We start from the raw sequence: 14,695 nt of genomic DNA on the forward strand, positions 1-14,695 counted from the left end.
TTTTTCCGGGCTGAGTGGCTCGTAGCCAGAGCTCAGGCTTTTGATAAACATTCGCATCTGTGGAGGCCGGTCCTGTTCACTTAATCTTCCTGGTTCACCAAGAGGCCTAAGCCTAGCCCCAGGTTCAATATGGACCCTAGAATGACCTATGAACCCAACCTTAGGCTAAGGCTGTTACACCCGAGGGAAGCAATTCAGGTCCACTTGCTGACCTCAGGTTTATTAACCCTTTGCTATAAGCTGAGTCCCAATGCAGGAAACCCAGACCCTCTCCCCACTTTCGGCCGTGAACGCCCCTCCTCCCCTTCTCCCACACTTACCCGGAACCTCCATGTCTGCCATCTGACCCTAGACAGCACTGACTCCTGCCTGCATCTGTCTTTGATGCAGGCAAGATGACGACCCCAATAGGTCTTGAGACCCCCATCCCAGCTGTGTGCTGACCTAGATTGACTCCTAAATCTAATGGAAACTCCAAACCAGGATTGAACACAGAACTTTTGCTGGGCTGAACTCCAGTCAAGATCCTTTAACACTGAAAGCCGCCAGCAGGTGGGGCCCAGGGCCCAGCAGAGGGGTCCGACCATAATAAGCACAGATTCCCAGGGTTCTGGCGCCTAGGGGAGCCGATCACCCCCCACCCCCACCCCCGCCAGGGACCAACACTCCTCCGGCAGCCCCAGCAGCGTGTCCCTCGCTGTTGTAGCTAGAGAGAAAGTGTTGAAGGCAGGGGAGAAAGCGTGGTAGGAGCCGCTGGTGCCTCTCCCCTTTGATGCTAGAGCCTCAGGGGAATTTACGAGGTGTGAACAGATATTTATGGGGGATGGGAGAGGGAGAGACAGACTTCTAAGCCCCAGGGCCCCAGAGTCTAGGAGAGAAGCAACATTGGAATCCCAGGACCGTAATGAATGAGACCGGAAAATGGGCAGCTACAGAACTTGGGCAAAAGGCTTGGGACTGGTGCCCCAAGGACGACTTGTCCTCAGTTTCCCAGCGGGGACTGGGGCTAAGGGGGAGGGAAGGCAGGATGCGGTGCGAGCGCTAATGGACCCGGCCTTGGCGGAGGTTCGTCCTGGGCAGGATCGAAGTCCTCCCATCCGCCCTGTGGCCGCAGAGACCAGACCATTAGTGGGACAAACGTAGACGCCTGGAGCCAGGTTGGCCCGCAGTTGACGAGTTGACCTCAGATTCTCCCTGCAAATGGGCGTAGAGAAGGACTTCTTGAGTTTGGGGTTTTAGTTATCGTTGGCTCTTTAAGGAATGGTTGAAGGGAAGGAAGAAACGTCTGAAGCGTAGGAGGATGAGAAGGGGCCCCAGAGATTTTTGAAAATGGGTGACGGGTCCTTTAAGAGGGGTTTGTCCGGTGGCGTGGAGTGGCCACGTTCCTTTAAGAGGGGGCGGGGCGTCTTGTTGGCCACACCCACACAAGGCCCCGCCCTTAGGGAGCCGGGTAGGGGCTTGGAGCGGGAGGGGCGTGGCAAAGCGTGAAGGGGCGTGGACGTAGTGCAGTGGGCGGGGCTTTGGCGGGCGGGGAGGGGCCGGGCGCGCCGCCCTCTTCTGAGTCTCCCCGCTGAGGGTGGCGGGTGGCGGGGACCGGGGCGGCGGCGGCGGCGGCGGCGGCGGCGGCGGCGGCGGGATCAGCGGCGGGAGCAGCATGGATTGGGGCACTGAGTTGTGGGTGAGTGCGATCGGCCCGGCTTTGACTTCTCAGACCCTGAAGTGAGGCGGGTGCGGGGTGGGGGGGGCCCAGATGTTCCCCCTCCTCCCGCTTTGTCCGCGCGGTACTTTTAGCCTGGGGCTCCTTGGGGCTTTTCCTTCCCCTGACCCCTGCGTCCCCGCCCTCTGCCCTCTGAGCTCTTTCGGGAGTTTTCTCTCGGGAGTTTTCTGGACACGCTGGGGCCGGTCGAGGGTAGAGCTTGCAGGACTGGAGCGGGGAAACTGAGGCACGAGGTTGCAATCAAAGTGGCTAGAAAAAAATGTTTTTTGTTTTTTGAAGTCCTAAGACCAGGCCCGGGACAGCCGGGCGAGGTCACCTATTTTGAGCACCCTGGCGGGACGGGCGGCTAATCTTACGCCCCTGGGTCTCTGCCCGCCGCCCGCCTGTCCGGCCGGGAGGGGAGCGGAGAGGGGGGAGGGGACCCTCCGGCCACCTCCCCCCCCCCGCCCACCCCACGTGGGACCGGCGAGCCCCGACCGGCCACTGAGGGACTCGGGACGCCCGTGGAGAGGGCAGGGGCTCTCCCCGACCCCGAGCCCGCCCCTGGCGCAGGGCAGGCCCTCCCTCCCCTCACCCAGGAAATCCCCCCTCCCCCTTCCATCCCGGATCCTAGCTGGACCTCTGACCCTTCCCCTTTCTGGGAGAGGTACGCTCTTTTTTGCCTCCACTCTTGGGTGCAGCTAGCGAGACGCAGCGCTAGGTCGCCACCCTCTCTCCAACTCTGGGATTTCCCTCGGAGGTGTGGTGGAGTCCGTGGAGGGAAACTGAGTCACCCGTCTGAGACTGCCTCCTGGCCATTCTGAGGGCCCCCCCCGTTACACACACACACACACACACACACACACACACGCACGCACACCCCACCCCTCCTCAGGCTGCCCCAAACCCTGCCCCTCTCTGGCCCTGACTCACGCCAGGCCGGCCGGATTTTCCGGAATCTAGGGGGGCGATTAGGGGAGTCCGTGGGGGGGGGGTCATGGGGAGTGGCTTTTACCCCGTTCCACGGCCCTCTCGGCCATCCGGAGCCCCCCGGATCGTGTTGTCCGGCTTGGGCCCCGGGCCCTGTTCTCCGGCCCTTCCCGGGAAGGGGAGGGGGCTCCCGCCAGCTTCCTGCCCGCGCCTCTGCCGGGGCGGCGCCGGGAGCCGCTCCTCTGCCCAGCCCAGCCCAGCCCAGGCCGGGCTCCGAGGCTCCGGGGCAGGCGATCGGGTCCTGGGGTGCGACCTCCGGTCGTGACCCCCGGTTCCCCCCCGCATCAGGATCAGTTCGAGGTGCTGGAGCGCCACACGCAGTGGGGCCTGGACCTGTTGGACCGCTACGTGAAGTTCGTGAAAGAACGCACGGAGGTGGAGCAGGCCTACGCCAAGCAGTTGCGGTGAGACCCGGCAAGGGCGTCGCTGGCGGGGCTGGGGAGGGGGGGACCCCGGGGGTGCTGCCCGAGCACCCCCCACCCCGAGGGCTCAGCTCCTCTGCCTGTCTGTCTCCTCCAGGAGCCTGGTGAAAAAATATCTGCCCAAGAGACCCGCCAAAGACGAGCCCGAATCCAAGTAAGGATGGAGGAGGGTTTGGAGGGCTAGGCTGGGGGGGGGGGAGCCTTAGCAACCCCCCCCCCCCACTTCACCCCTCACCCCAGTTCTCATCCAGAGCCCAAATGCAAGGATCCCACATGACCTGGGCTGGGGAGTCTCAGTCCTCTGGCTGTGTGTGTGTGTGTGTGTGTGTGTGTGCATGCTAATCCTGAGGCTTGAACCCTGAGCCTCTCTGTACACAGGGCTTTAGTATATATACTATGTATACACTATATGTTTATCTTCCAATGCAGTGCTATGGTTTGCAATTTGTATAATGGGAATAAGAAGCTGGGTGCTGGTGGCTCACACTTGTAATCCTAGTTATTCAGGAGGCTGAGATCTGAGGATCATGGTTCAAAGCCAGCCTAGGCAGGAAGTCCATGAGACTCTTACCTCCAACCAACCACCAGAAAACCAGAAGTGGAGTTGTAGTTCAAGTAGTAGAGCGCTAGCCTTGAGCAAAAGAGCTCAGGGGCAGACAGCACCCAGGCCCACAGTTCAAGCTCCATGACTTTTATTATTATTATTTTTTTAAGTCTCATGGACTTTTTTGGCCTGGCTACCCTAAAACTGTGATCCTCAGATCTCAGCCTCTTGAGTTGCTAGGATTGCAGGCATGAGCCACCAGTGGCCAGCTTCCTCTGTTTGGGCCTTTTTCTCTTTGTTCATTGGTTAAGGGGGTTTGTTTCAGGTAAATTCCACCCCGAATGGCTTGGGACTGGGGACTTTTGTGGTGCCTCTCATTTCCTTGTCTGTGGGATGGGATTGATGGCCACTGTCCCCTACCTGCAGTGTTTTCCAGAAGGAGCACTGAATGGTTGCTACACAGCACCCAGCCCAGAGTCATTGTGGGAACACTGAGCTTTATTCTTGGCCCCCTTTTTTCCTTCCAGAATCCCAAAAGCTGTAGTGGTTTTAAGAGGGTTTCCGGAGTAACTTGTTATACTTTTAGCCCACATCCTGTGAGTGCCATTCCCCCCTCACCCTTTTTTTTTTCCTGAGGGGACTGAAATTATCCCTAATTAAAAAGTATCTCAGCTGGGAGCTGGTGGGTTCTAGCCACCTTGAGGTTGAGATCTAGTGGAGCAAAGTTTAAAGTCTGCCCCATCAGAAAAGTATGAGAGACCCTACCTCCAAGTGACCAGCAAAAAGCTGAGCTGGAAGTGTGACTCAAGTAGTTGAGCACTTCCTACCAGTAAGAATGCCCAGAGCGAGCATGAACCCTGAGGTTCAAGCCCTACTACCTCCCCCCGCCATCCCCCCAAAATGCTGTGCCTCTATCAACCCTATCTTTGCTCTTTGTCATTATTACCTAAATAAACAGTATTAAGACTTAGTTCCTGGGTTTACATTCTGTCGAGTAATGTAAATCACAGACATGACTTCGTGTACAGGAGTGTGAGCTATGGTTTTATGCAAATTATAGGCAAATACTTCTATTATATAAGGGACTCCAGTATCCTTGGATTTTGGTACCATCAGGAGATCCTCCAAATGATTCCCTTTGGGAACTGAGGGGCAATTATATTCATGTTTCTCCGTACAAAATTCAGTTATAATTGCTGGGTGCTATGGGGCCTGCCTATAATCCCGGCCTTGGGGAGGCTGAGGAAGGGAGGATTGAGGCTAGTCTGGGCTATATATATAGTGAGACCTTGCCTCACCCCCTCTCCCTCCCATACCACCCACACATTGGCCACCCTGTTGAGATGATATGTGAGAGAGATCTAAAAATCTAACATGTCTATGGAGGATTGGGGCGGGTGGGGGAAGAGCCAGAGCTTAGCCTTGCTTTGGGGGTAGTGGGCTTGGGTCTCAGTGCTGGGAGGGGGGGACACTGATCCTCCTCCCTGCTGGCCCCCTAGGTTCAGCCAGCAGCAATCGTTTGTGCAGCTGCTGCAGGAGGTGAACGACTTCGCGGGCCAGCGCGAGCTGGTGGCCGAGAACCTCACGGTGCGTGTGTGCCTGGAGCTGGCCAAGTACTCTCAGGAGATGAAGCAGGAGCGCAAGATGGTGAGACCCCGCTGGCCCGCCCAAGTCCCCTAACCTGGCTCTGGCCAGGGACCCCTGCCTGAGCTCTGGGTGAGCCTCCTGTCTCTTCCTTTTCCCTAGCACTTCCAGGAGGGACGGAGGGCCCAGCAGCAGCTGGAAAACGGCTTCAAACAGCTGGAGAATGTGAGTTTCCTCACCCTTGCTGATCCACGGGCTCCCCTCCCCATCTCCCTCCTCCCGGGGCTTCCAGCATGTACCCTGAACCCCTCCTCAGGGGACCCCCACTTATCTTAAGAATGCTATCTGCACAGAGTAAGCGTAAATTTGAGCGAGATTGCCGGGAGGCGGAGAAAGCGGCCCAGACGGCAGAGCGGCTGGATCAAGACATCAATGCCACGAAGGCAGACGTGGAGAAGGTGTGTGTCGCATGGGGACTGGCACGGATTGCAAAGGGGTCCCCAGTGGGACCCATAGCTACAACTTGGGTGAAACCTCTACCCACCGTGGTGTTCCCTAGGCCAAGCAGCAAGCTCACCTACGTAGCCACATGGCTGAGGAGAGCAAGAACGAGTATGCAGCCCAGCTACAGCGCTTCAACCGAGACCAGGCCCACTTCTACTTTTCACAGATGCCTCAGATATTTGATGTGAGTGCTTCAAACCCTCCCCACCCCACACCTACACATCACTCCTACACATAGGTCTAAACCCTAACTGTTATGCCCCTATTCCTAGACTGACCGAGAATTCGAAATCTAGAGTAACAGGGAGTCTTGCTTTTCTTCTACCTTCCTGGTCAAGGATGCTTTTCTGTTTTCATTAAACTCCTGTTCATGCATCTGAGCCCCAGGTCTTGAATTTCCCCTTTTTTCCTCTTCCCCTCTTTGTCCCAACATTGGGGCCAGGGTTATCTGTGCTGGACATATATACATAGTATATATATATAACTATATGTATTATGCATATATATATATACACACATATATATAAATATAAATATATATATATACACACACACACATATATTTTTGCCAGTCCTGGGGCTTGAACTCAGGACGTGAGCACTATCCCTGAGCTTCTTTTTGCTCAAGGCTAGCACTCTACCACTTGAGCCACAGCACCACTTCCAGTTTTTTCTGTGTATGTGATACTGAGGAATCAAACCCAAGGCTTTAATGCATGCTAGGCAAGCACTCTACCACTAAGCTACGTTCCCAGCCTGGATATATTTGTTGTTGTTCTCGCTCTCTCTCTCTCTCTCTCTCTCTCTCTCTCTCTCTCTCTCTCTCTCTCTCTCTCTCTCTCTCTCTCTCTCTCTCTCATAGTCCTAAGGCTTAAACTCAGGGCTTCTAGGTTTTTTTTTTTTTTTTTTTTGCCAGTCATGGGGCCTGAACTCTGGGATTGGGCGCTATCCCTCAGCTCTTCAGCTAAAGGCTAGTGCTCTACCACTTGAGCCACAGCACCACTTCTGGCTTTTTCTGCTTATGTGGTGCTGAGGAATCGAACCCAGGGCCTCATACATGCAAGGCAAGCACTCTACCACTGAGCCACCTTCCCAGCCCCATGGGCCTTTAGTTTTTGCTTGGCTTTTTCCATTCAAGGCTGGTGCTCTACCATTTGAGCCACACCTCCATTTTCAGCTGTTTTTAAAATCTTTTTTTTTCTTCTTATTTTTATTGATACTATAAAGATGATATGCAGAGGATTTCAGTTACACAAGTCAAGTAAAGAGTACATTTCTTAGGCTGTGCACTGGTGGCTCATGCCTGTAATCCTACCTACTCTGGAGGCTGAGATCTGAGGATCATAATTCAAAGCCAGTCCAGGGCAGGAAAGTCTGTGAGGCTCTGATCTCCAATTAACTACCAGAAAACCCGAAAGAAGTGCTGTGGCTCAAAGAGGTAGAGCCCTTAACCTTAAGCAGAAGAATTCAGGGTCAGTGTCCAGGCCTTGAGTTCAAGCCTCTACAATCGACCCCAAAAAAATTGTACATTTCTCTTTGGACAATGTTCCCTCTTCCAGTTTTCCCCTCCCATCCCCACCTACAAGTTGTATAGTTTATTTTCAGCATAGTGTCTAGTTAGTACCACTGTGTTTGTTCACTTCCAGCTTTTTTTTTTTTTTTTGCTGGTTCATTGGAGATAAAAATCTTCCTGGGATGGCTTCGAACCTCGCTCCTCAGATCTCAGCCTCCTGAGTAGCTAGGACGATAGGTGTGAGCCACTGGCACCTTCCCAGCTTGCTTTTTTTTTTTTTTTAGTTGGTCGTGGGGCTTGAACTCTGGGCCTGGGCTTGAACTCTGGGCCTGGGCGCTGTCCATCAGCTCTTCAGCTCAAGGAGAGCGCTCTACCACTTGAGCTACAGCGCCACTTCCGGTTTTCTGGTGGTTTATTGGGGATAGGAGTCTCACGGTCTCTCCTGCCTGGGCTGGCCTTGAACCGCGATCCTCAGATCTCAGCCTCCTGAGTAGCTAGGATGACAGGCGTGAGCCACCAGCGCCCGGCTCCAGCTTGCTTTTTATTTTTTGAGAAGACCACCCAGAGTCAAGACTCCCTTCCCACACACCCCACTTCAGTCCCAGATCTCTCCATCCGTCTCACTGGACTGCAGTCTCTTTCTTAGGCCTGGTGTCTCTCCCCTCCCACCCCAAGTCTGAGCTTAGGATATGTGTGTGTGTTGAGGGGTGGGGGGTGTTGGGTCCTGGGAATCTGCAGCTGACTCACCCCGAGCCCCGTCCCTACAGAAACTCCAGGACATGGACGAGCGCCGGGCTGCGCGCCTGGGCGCGGGGTACGGGCTGCTGTCCGAGGTGGAGCTACAGGTGGTCCCCATCATCGCCAAGTGCCTGGAGGGCATGAAGGTGGCGGCCGACGCTGTGGATGCCAAGAATGTGGGTGCCCAGATGGGGTGGGCACTGGGTGTGTGGGTGTGGGTCCCTAACTGCCTGTCCTCCCCCCCCCCCCCCCAGGACTCTCAGGTCCTCGTGGAGCAGCACAAGTCCGGCTTCGCCCGCCCAGGCGACGTGGAATTCGAAGACTTCAGCCAGCCCATGAACCGGGCCCCCTCAGACAGCAGCCTGGGCACCCCATCCGATGGCCGGCCCGAGCTGCGAGGCCCTGGCCGAAGCCGTGCCATGCGCTGGCCCTTCAGCAAAAAGAACAAGGTGGGGGCCGGGGCTCTTGGGGTGCGGTGTGTGTGGGGGCAGCAAGTGGGGAGAGATGAGGTCCCCGCGGAGGCAATTGCAGCTCCAGCCACCGGAACGCCGAGTCCTGGGGCAGGAATTTTCCTCTTGGCCCTGGGCCCGGGCTAGAGAGAAGGGAAGGCGGGCGGCTTAATGGCCCAAGAATCCCCTGAGATTGTGGGGGGCTGAGGGGGGAGCTTTTGTCTTCTTGGGATCTCGATTTTTTTTTTTTGGACTCAGGGCTGGCTGAGGGTGGGGTGGTGACTGCATCTCCCCATTTCATGGATGGGACTGGGGAGCATTCCCTCTTATTACGTCCTTTATTCTTGGGGTTCAGGGGTACTGTTTCCCGTAGCAGATGTTTGAGCTTCTGGCTGGTTTATGTCATTTTGGGGGGAAGGAAGGGGGTGGTGATACAGGGATTCAAACTCAGGGCCTGGTGGGAGCCCCGATTCCCAGCTTCTGGTTGGTTCTTTCTTTTTGCCCCATCCTCACCCTGACTTCTACCTGCGGCCCCCAGCTTTATTCTTCATTGGACAGTGATCCCCGCTGATGTGTTCCCCATCTGCCATCTGCCAGCTGCTCCCCTCACCCCACTTTTGGCCCGTGTGTCTGACACTTTGATTTCCTGCATGCGTCTTCTTCTACCTCTTAGACTCTGAGCCCGGGGAGGTGGGGGGGAGGGGGGTTCTCCTGGCCTCCTCCCCCTCCCTCGCCAGGGTCCTCTTTAGTCCTAGGACCTAAGACTTAAGGGCCACAGGCTTTGGGGGGTGCAGGGGAGGGGGTGGGGCCGGCCTCGGGCTCACTGTCTCATGCCCACCCCAATTTTATATGTTGCTCTGAGAAATCTTAAGTTGTGATTTTCTTACCGTTATTTTTCTCTTTCTTTCTCCATTTTCTCCCCTCCCCTTTTCGTTGTCTTTTTTTTTTTTTTCTGTCTGTCCATTCTAATGTCCATCCATCCGTCCATCCGTCCTGGGGTTCTCCATCTTCCCCACTGCCGTGCCTGTCCCCTTCCCCTGCCCAAAAACTCCCCGGCCCCTGCCGGTAGCCGCGCCCCCCACCCCTTTCCCCCTTGGGGGGCCCCCACTCCCCGGCTTTGCCTAATGGACCCCCATCCCCCCGCTCCGGCCGTGACCCCTTGGCCATACTGAGCGAGTTCAGTAAGTCGGTCAAACCCCGGCTAGCGTCCTTCCGCAGCCTTCGAGGTAGCCGGCGGGTAAGTGAGGCCTGGGGGCGGAGGCAGTGACCCCCGGCCAGCTTGGTGCAGGGCCCCTGGGGGTCGCTTCCTGCTGCCCACTGTGGGTCCCCTTTCCTGCTTGGCTGTGTGCATGGCCTCGCCTCCCCCATCCCCCGCCCCCCACCAAAGCCTGCCAGGGGAGGCTGGTGGACTTCCTGTGTCTCAGGAGTGAGCAGGGCAGGGACTATACGCTGACGCTCCGAGTCCCAGACTCAGTGCTCATCCTGCCTTGCAGACTGTGGTGACAGAAGATTTTAGCCATTTGCCCCCAGAGCAGCAGAGAAAACGGCTGCAGCAACAGCTGGAAGAGCGGAATCGAGAGCTGCAGAAGGAGGTGGATCAGAGGTGAGGAGGGGGAGGGGGAACAGGAGGAGGGGGGGGGAGTGCCTCGGGTCCTCACGCCGCAGGGCGAGGCGTGGCTTCGTGGGACACTGCTTGCCTGGCATGCACAGTGTCCTGGATCCCATCCCAAGCTCAAAAAAACCCCCAGTAACAACAGATTTAAATGCCACTTCAGGTACAGGCTGGGCAGTGGTGGCTCACGCCTGTCATTCTAGCTACTCAGGAGGCTGAGATCTGAGGATCACAGTTTGAAGCCAGCCCAGATAAGAAAAGTCTTTGAGAATCTTATCTCTATTTAACCAGCAAAAAGCCAGAAAAGTAGAGTGGTTGCTCAGGTGGTAGAACACCAGCCTTGAGCAGAAGAGCTAAGACATGCTCTTGGCCCTGAGTTCAAGTCCCAGGACTGGCACCAAAAAATAAAAAATTAAGTTCTGAGTCTAAGTGGCTCAGGCCTGTAATGCTAACTCCTCAGGAGGCTGAGATCTAGAAGATGGAGATTCAAAATTGCCTGGATAGAAAAGTCCATGAGATTCTTATTTTCAAAATAATCATCAAAAAGCCAGGCTGGCAGTGTGGCTCAAGTGGTAGAGCGCCAGGTGAGCAAGCAAGCCAAAGAAGCATGAGTCCTGAGTTTAAACGTTGGAATTTAAAAAAAAGTCCACAGTGGTAAATTTTATGTTATGTATATTTAACTGCAACAACAGAAGAGTTTTGAAAAAAATGAATTTTAAAATGCTTGAGGGGCTAGAGACTGATGGTTCACACCTGTAATCCTAGCTGCTCAGGAGATTGAGAGCTGAGAATTGTGGTTTGAAGCCAGCCTGAGGCAGGAAGGTCCATGAGATTCTTATCTCTAATTAACCACCAAAAAAGCCAGAAGTAGAGCTGTGGCTCAAGTGGTAGAGTGCTAGCCTTGAGCGAAAAAGCTCAGGGACCAAGTCCAGGCCCTGATTTCAATCCCCAGGACTGGCACCAAAAAAAAAAAAAGATGCTGAGGTCAGTGGTAGAATGCTTGGCTCTCATGCATTAGGCCCTGAGTTCAATTCCTAGTACTTGGGATGGAAGACACCTCCTCCCCAAACAGAATAAGGGGTTTTGTCTCAGCTAGGCAAAGATGGTTCAATACCAAAGGAATCCATCAATCCCAGTCTGTACCTTCTTTGGATCAAGGGAGAGAAAAGCACAATGGTTTATCTAGTGAATAACCAAAGCCCTTAAAACACTAACAAACCCCACCTGTCATCCTAGCTACTCAAAAGGCTTTGATCTCAGGATCGAAGTTGAAAGCCAGCCCAGGCAGGAAAGTCCATGATACTCCTATCTCCAATGAATCACCAGAAAAAACAGAAGTGGAGCTGTGTGGCTGAAAGTGGTAGAACACTAGCCTTGAACAAAAGAGCTCGGGGATAATGCCTAGGTCAGGAGTTCAAGACCCCGTGAATGACCAGAAAAACATAAACCAAAACCCTAGCATTAATAACCAAAGATCTGCCAGATTCCAAAAAAGAAGAAAATCTTTACTCATCCTTTCCAAACAACAAAATTCTCCCAGCCCAGTTACGTAACCATTGCTCCTCAGAAGGCAGCCAAACTCTTACATTGCTGTAGCCAAACAGTTCTGGATGCAATGCTATGTGGTTCCTGGGATTTTGTGTTGGGGATAAAGGGATCACACCTAGAATCAGGACCATTGCATCGTGGATCCTTGCCTGCTCAGATCTTGTCTAGCTTTTTTCTGTGTGTGTGTGTGTGTGTGTGTGTGTGTGTGTGTGTGTGTACATGCTGGCATTGGGACTCAAAACTTGGGGCCTTGCTCTCATTTCGCTTTTTCATTAAAGGCTGGCACTCATTAACTTGATCCACATCTCCACTTCTGGATTTTTGCTGGTTCATTAGAGCTAAGAGTCTCACAAATTTTTGTTTCCCAGGCTGGCTTTCAAACCACAATCCTCAGATCTCAGCTTCCTGAGTAATCGGGATTATAAGTGTGAGCCACAGAGCCTGGTTTTGCTGCAGCTTTTTTGTGTTTCCAGTTTCTCCATCTATTAAAAGAACAAAGGGGTGGCTGCCAGTGGCTTATGCCTGTCTGTCATCCTAGCTACTCAGGAGGCTGAGATCTGGAGGTTCAAGGTTCCAAGCCAGCCCAGGTAGAAAAGTCTGTGAGACTCCAATCTCCAAAAATAACTAGCAAAAGGCCATGTGGGAGATGTGGCTTAAGTGGTAGAGAGCCAGCTGAGCAAGCCAGCTGAGTAAGGCCCTAAGTTCAAGCCCTGGTATTGACAAGAAGAAAAAAATGTGAATACTATTTATGACTCATTGTGCACCGAGTACTATTCTGATGGTCTCGCTGACAGATACTGGTATGTTTTCTCTAGTTTCCAGGCAACCATCAGCAGTAAAGTTTCAATAACTTTCATTCACAACAGGACTGGAACTTGTTAGGCAGGGACAGCGTCACTTGAGCCATGCACACCCAACCTCCATCCTTTCGTTTACTTCTTAGGTAGGGTCTTATATTTTTTGCCACCTTGGACTGTAATCCTCCTACTTCTGCCTCCTGCGTAGCTAGGATTACAGACATGTGCTGCCGTGCCTGTGTATTTTAATAATGTGTCCTAAGCTCATACCACTAAGAAGAGCTCCAATGGAGGTTTGAACCTAAGCAGTGTAGTACTCCCATCTGTGAGTTTTTTGGTTTTTTTGTGTGTTTTGAGATGGGGTCTCACTGTGTTGCCCAGGCTGACCTGGATACTCTCTGTTCCAGCATTGCTGTTTGTTGCCTTAGCCTCTTGAGTAGCTGGGACTGTAGGTGTGAACCACTTCATACAGCTTCTGCATTTGAGTTTCTGTTTCCTATTTCATGGTCCTGCCATAGCCTTCTTAGAGCTGGGATTACAGGCATGCACTACCACATTTGTCTCTGTAACCACATCAAGACCCTGCTTTTCACTTGTGAACCTACACTGTACTTCTGTCTGTTGTCTGTCTGTCTGGGGTCAGGGATGCTCTGAAGAAGATGAAAGATGTCTATGAGAAGACACCCCAGATGGGGGACCCCGCCAGCTTGGAGCCCCGAATCACAGAAACTCTGAATAACATTGAAAGGCTCAAGTTGGAAGTTCAAAAGTATGAGGTAAGAGGAGAGGACTCTGGGGAGGGGTGGGGGCCGAGCAGGCCTGGCCAAGTGAGTCACTGCAGGGGGGGGGGAGGTTAAGGAGGTCTTGGGGGAGGGATCCAGCTGTTGTCCTTGGGCGTGCAAGGGGGAGACTCAGGAAATCTCTGGGTCCAGAGCTGGCTAACCTTGGACTCCCGCCCTACACCTGACATTGTGATGCTGACATCCCAGGCTTGGTTGGCAGAAGCCGAAAACCGGGTCCTGAGCAATCGAGGGGACAGCCTGGGAAGACACGCCCGGCCCCCCGACCCCCCGGCCAGTGCACCCCCAGACAGCAGCAGCAGTAGCTCCCAGGATAACAAGGAAAGGTACGTGGGGAGCCCCAAGAGGGTGTGGTCCTGGAGTTCCAGAGGGCCCTGCTCCCCCCTACCCTGTTTTATCTCTTTTGTCGTTGTTGCTTGTACTAGGTCTTGAACTCAGGGCCAAGGCGTCGTCCTTGAGCTTTTTTTGTTCAAGGCTGGCGCTCTACCACTTGAACCATATCTCTATTTGGTCAGTCATGGGGCTTGGACACAGGGCTGGGGCGCTGTCCCTGAGCTTTTTTACCACAGGCCACTTGCAGCTTTTTTGAGTTGTTCATTGGAGATAAGAGTCTCATGGACTTTCCTGCCTGGGCTGGCTTTGAATCGGGATCCTCAGATCTCAGCCTCCTGAGTAGCTAGGATTCTGGGTGTGAGCCATCAGTGCCTGGCTCTTATTCTTACTTTTTCCCCAACCAGTTCTGAGGAGACACCCTTGGAAGAGGGCCAGGACACCCCTATTTACACAGAATTTGATGAAGAATTTGAGGAGCCTACGTCCCCCATTGGCCAGTGTGTGGCCATCTATCAGTTTGAAGGTGCGGTTAGCCTGGCCAGGCCTGGTGGCCATTTGTATTGCCTTGGTGTGTGGGTATGTGGCTATGTTCTGGCTAAATGTGCCCAAATTCACCCCACCATAGGGTCCAGCGAGGGTACCATCTCCATGATGGAGGGTGAAGGACTCCTAGTGATGGAAGAGGATAAAGGAGATGGTTGGACGCGGGTCCGGCAGAAAGAAGGAGGCGAAGGTTATGTGCCCACCTCCTACCTCCGAATAACGCTCAACTGAACCCTGCCCGACCTGGGAAGAAGGGGGGCTGGCGGCTGCTGCTTCCGGGCCACGGGGGCCCCCCCAGAACCTATGCACTTTATTTCTGTCCCTCGTGGCTTCTGCCTATGATCTGTGTAACCTGCTGGCCCCGCCCCGTCCACCTGTCACCCCTCCGTGGCCCCGCTGTACCTTCCAGCCTGGATGTAACATACTCAAGTTTCCAGTCCTTTCTTCCTACCACTTGGCCTGGGCCATTTTTGTTTTATATAAAACGTTATATAAGACACCTGGGAGCGTGTGCCTTATCTTCATCACCCCTGTTTCAGGCCAGAGGAAATGAGGCAGGGGAGGTGAGCCTGGCCCATTTGTGCCTGTCTGGGGGTGACTTATTTGTAAGCTCCAGGAAAGA

At 54.0% G+C, this 14,695-nt stretch overlaps 1 protein-coding gene across 2 annotated transcripts; it reads left to right on the forward strand.

The window, feature by feature from the left end:
- The first annotated feature begins 1,601 nt into the window (after nucleotides 1–1,601).
- On the forward strand, nucleotides 1,602–14,570 carry Trip10 (thyroid hormone receptor interactor 10). 2 transcript variants are annotated; one of them, XM_070008579.1, is made up of 15 exons: nucleotides 1,602–1,678; nucleotides 2,975–3,090; nucleotides 3,206–3,262; nucleotides 5,152–5,299; nucleotides 5,399–5,461; nucleotides 5,590–5,694; nucleotides 5,796–5,924; nucleotides 8,021–8,167; nucleotides 8,246–8,440; nucleotides 9,510–9,677; nucleotides 9,934–10,043; nucleotides 13,041–13,173; nucleotides 13,387–13,523; nucleotides 13,935–14,053; nucleotides 14,156–14,570. In XM_070008579.1, the coding sequence occupies exons 1-15, from the start codon at nucleotides 1,655–1,657 to the stop codon at nucleotides 14,302–14,304; spliced, it is 1,800 nt and encodes a 599-aa protein (XP_069864680.1). In that variant the 5' UTR covers nucleotides 1,602–1,654; the 3' UTR covers nucleotides 14,305–14,570. The 2 variants fall into 2 exon arrangements, with proteins under 2 accessions (XP_069864680.1, XP_069864681.1); XM_070008580.1 differs by lacking the exon at nucleotides 9,510–9,677.
- Nucleotides 14,571–14,695: the final 125 nt, after the last annotated feature.

Source organism: Dipodomys merriami, unplaced genomic scaffold (genome assembly GCF_024711535.1).
Source record: "Dipodomys merriami isolate MVZ:Mamm:240054 unplaced genomic scaffold, mDipMer1.0.p SCAF_70, whole genome shotgun sequence".
In the NCBI taxonomy this organism is placed as follows: Eukaryota; Metazoa; Chordata; class Mammalia; order Rodentia; family Heteromyidae; genus Dipodomys; species Dipodomys merriami.

Bases quoted from the DNA above. Each gene is read 5' to 3' on its own strand.
- Trip10 (XM_070008579.1), top strand. From the start codon at position 1,655: ATGGATTGGGGCACTGAGTTGTGG. The intron at 3,263-5,151 runs GTAAGGATGGAG...CTGGCCCCCTAG, and splicing joins AAAGACGAGCCCGAATCCAA to GTTCAGCCAGCAGCAATCGT. The intron at 13,174-13,386 runs GTAAGAGGAGAG...CTGACATCCCAG, and splicing joins TGGAAGTTCAAAAGTATGAG to GCTTGGTTGGCAGAAGCCGA.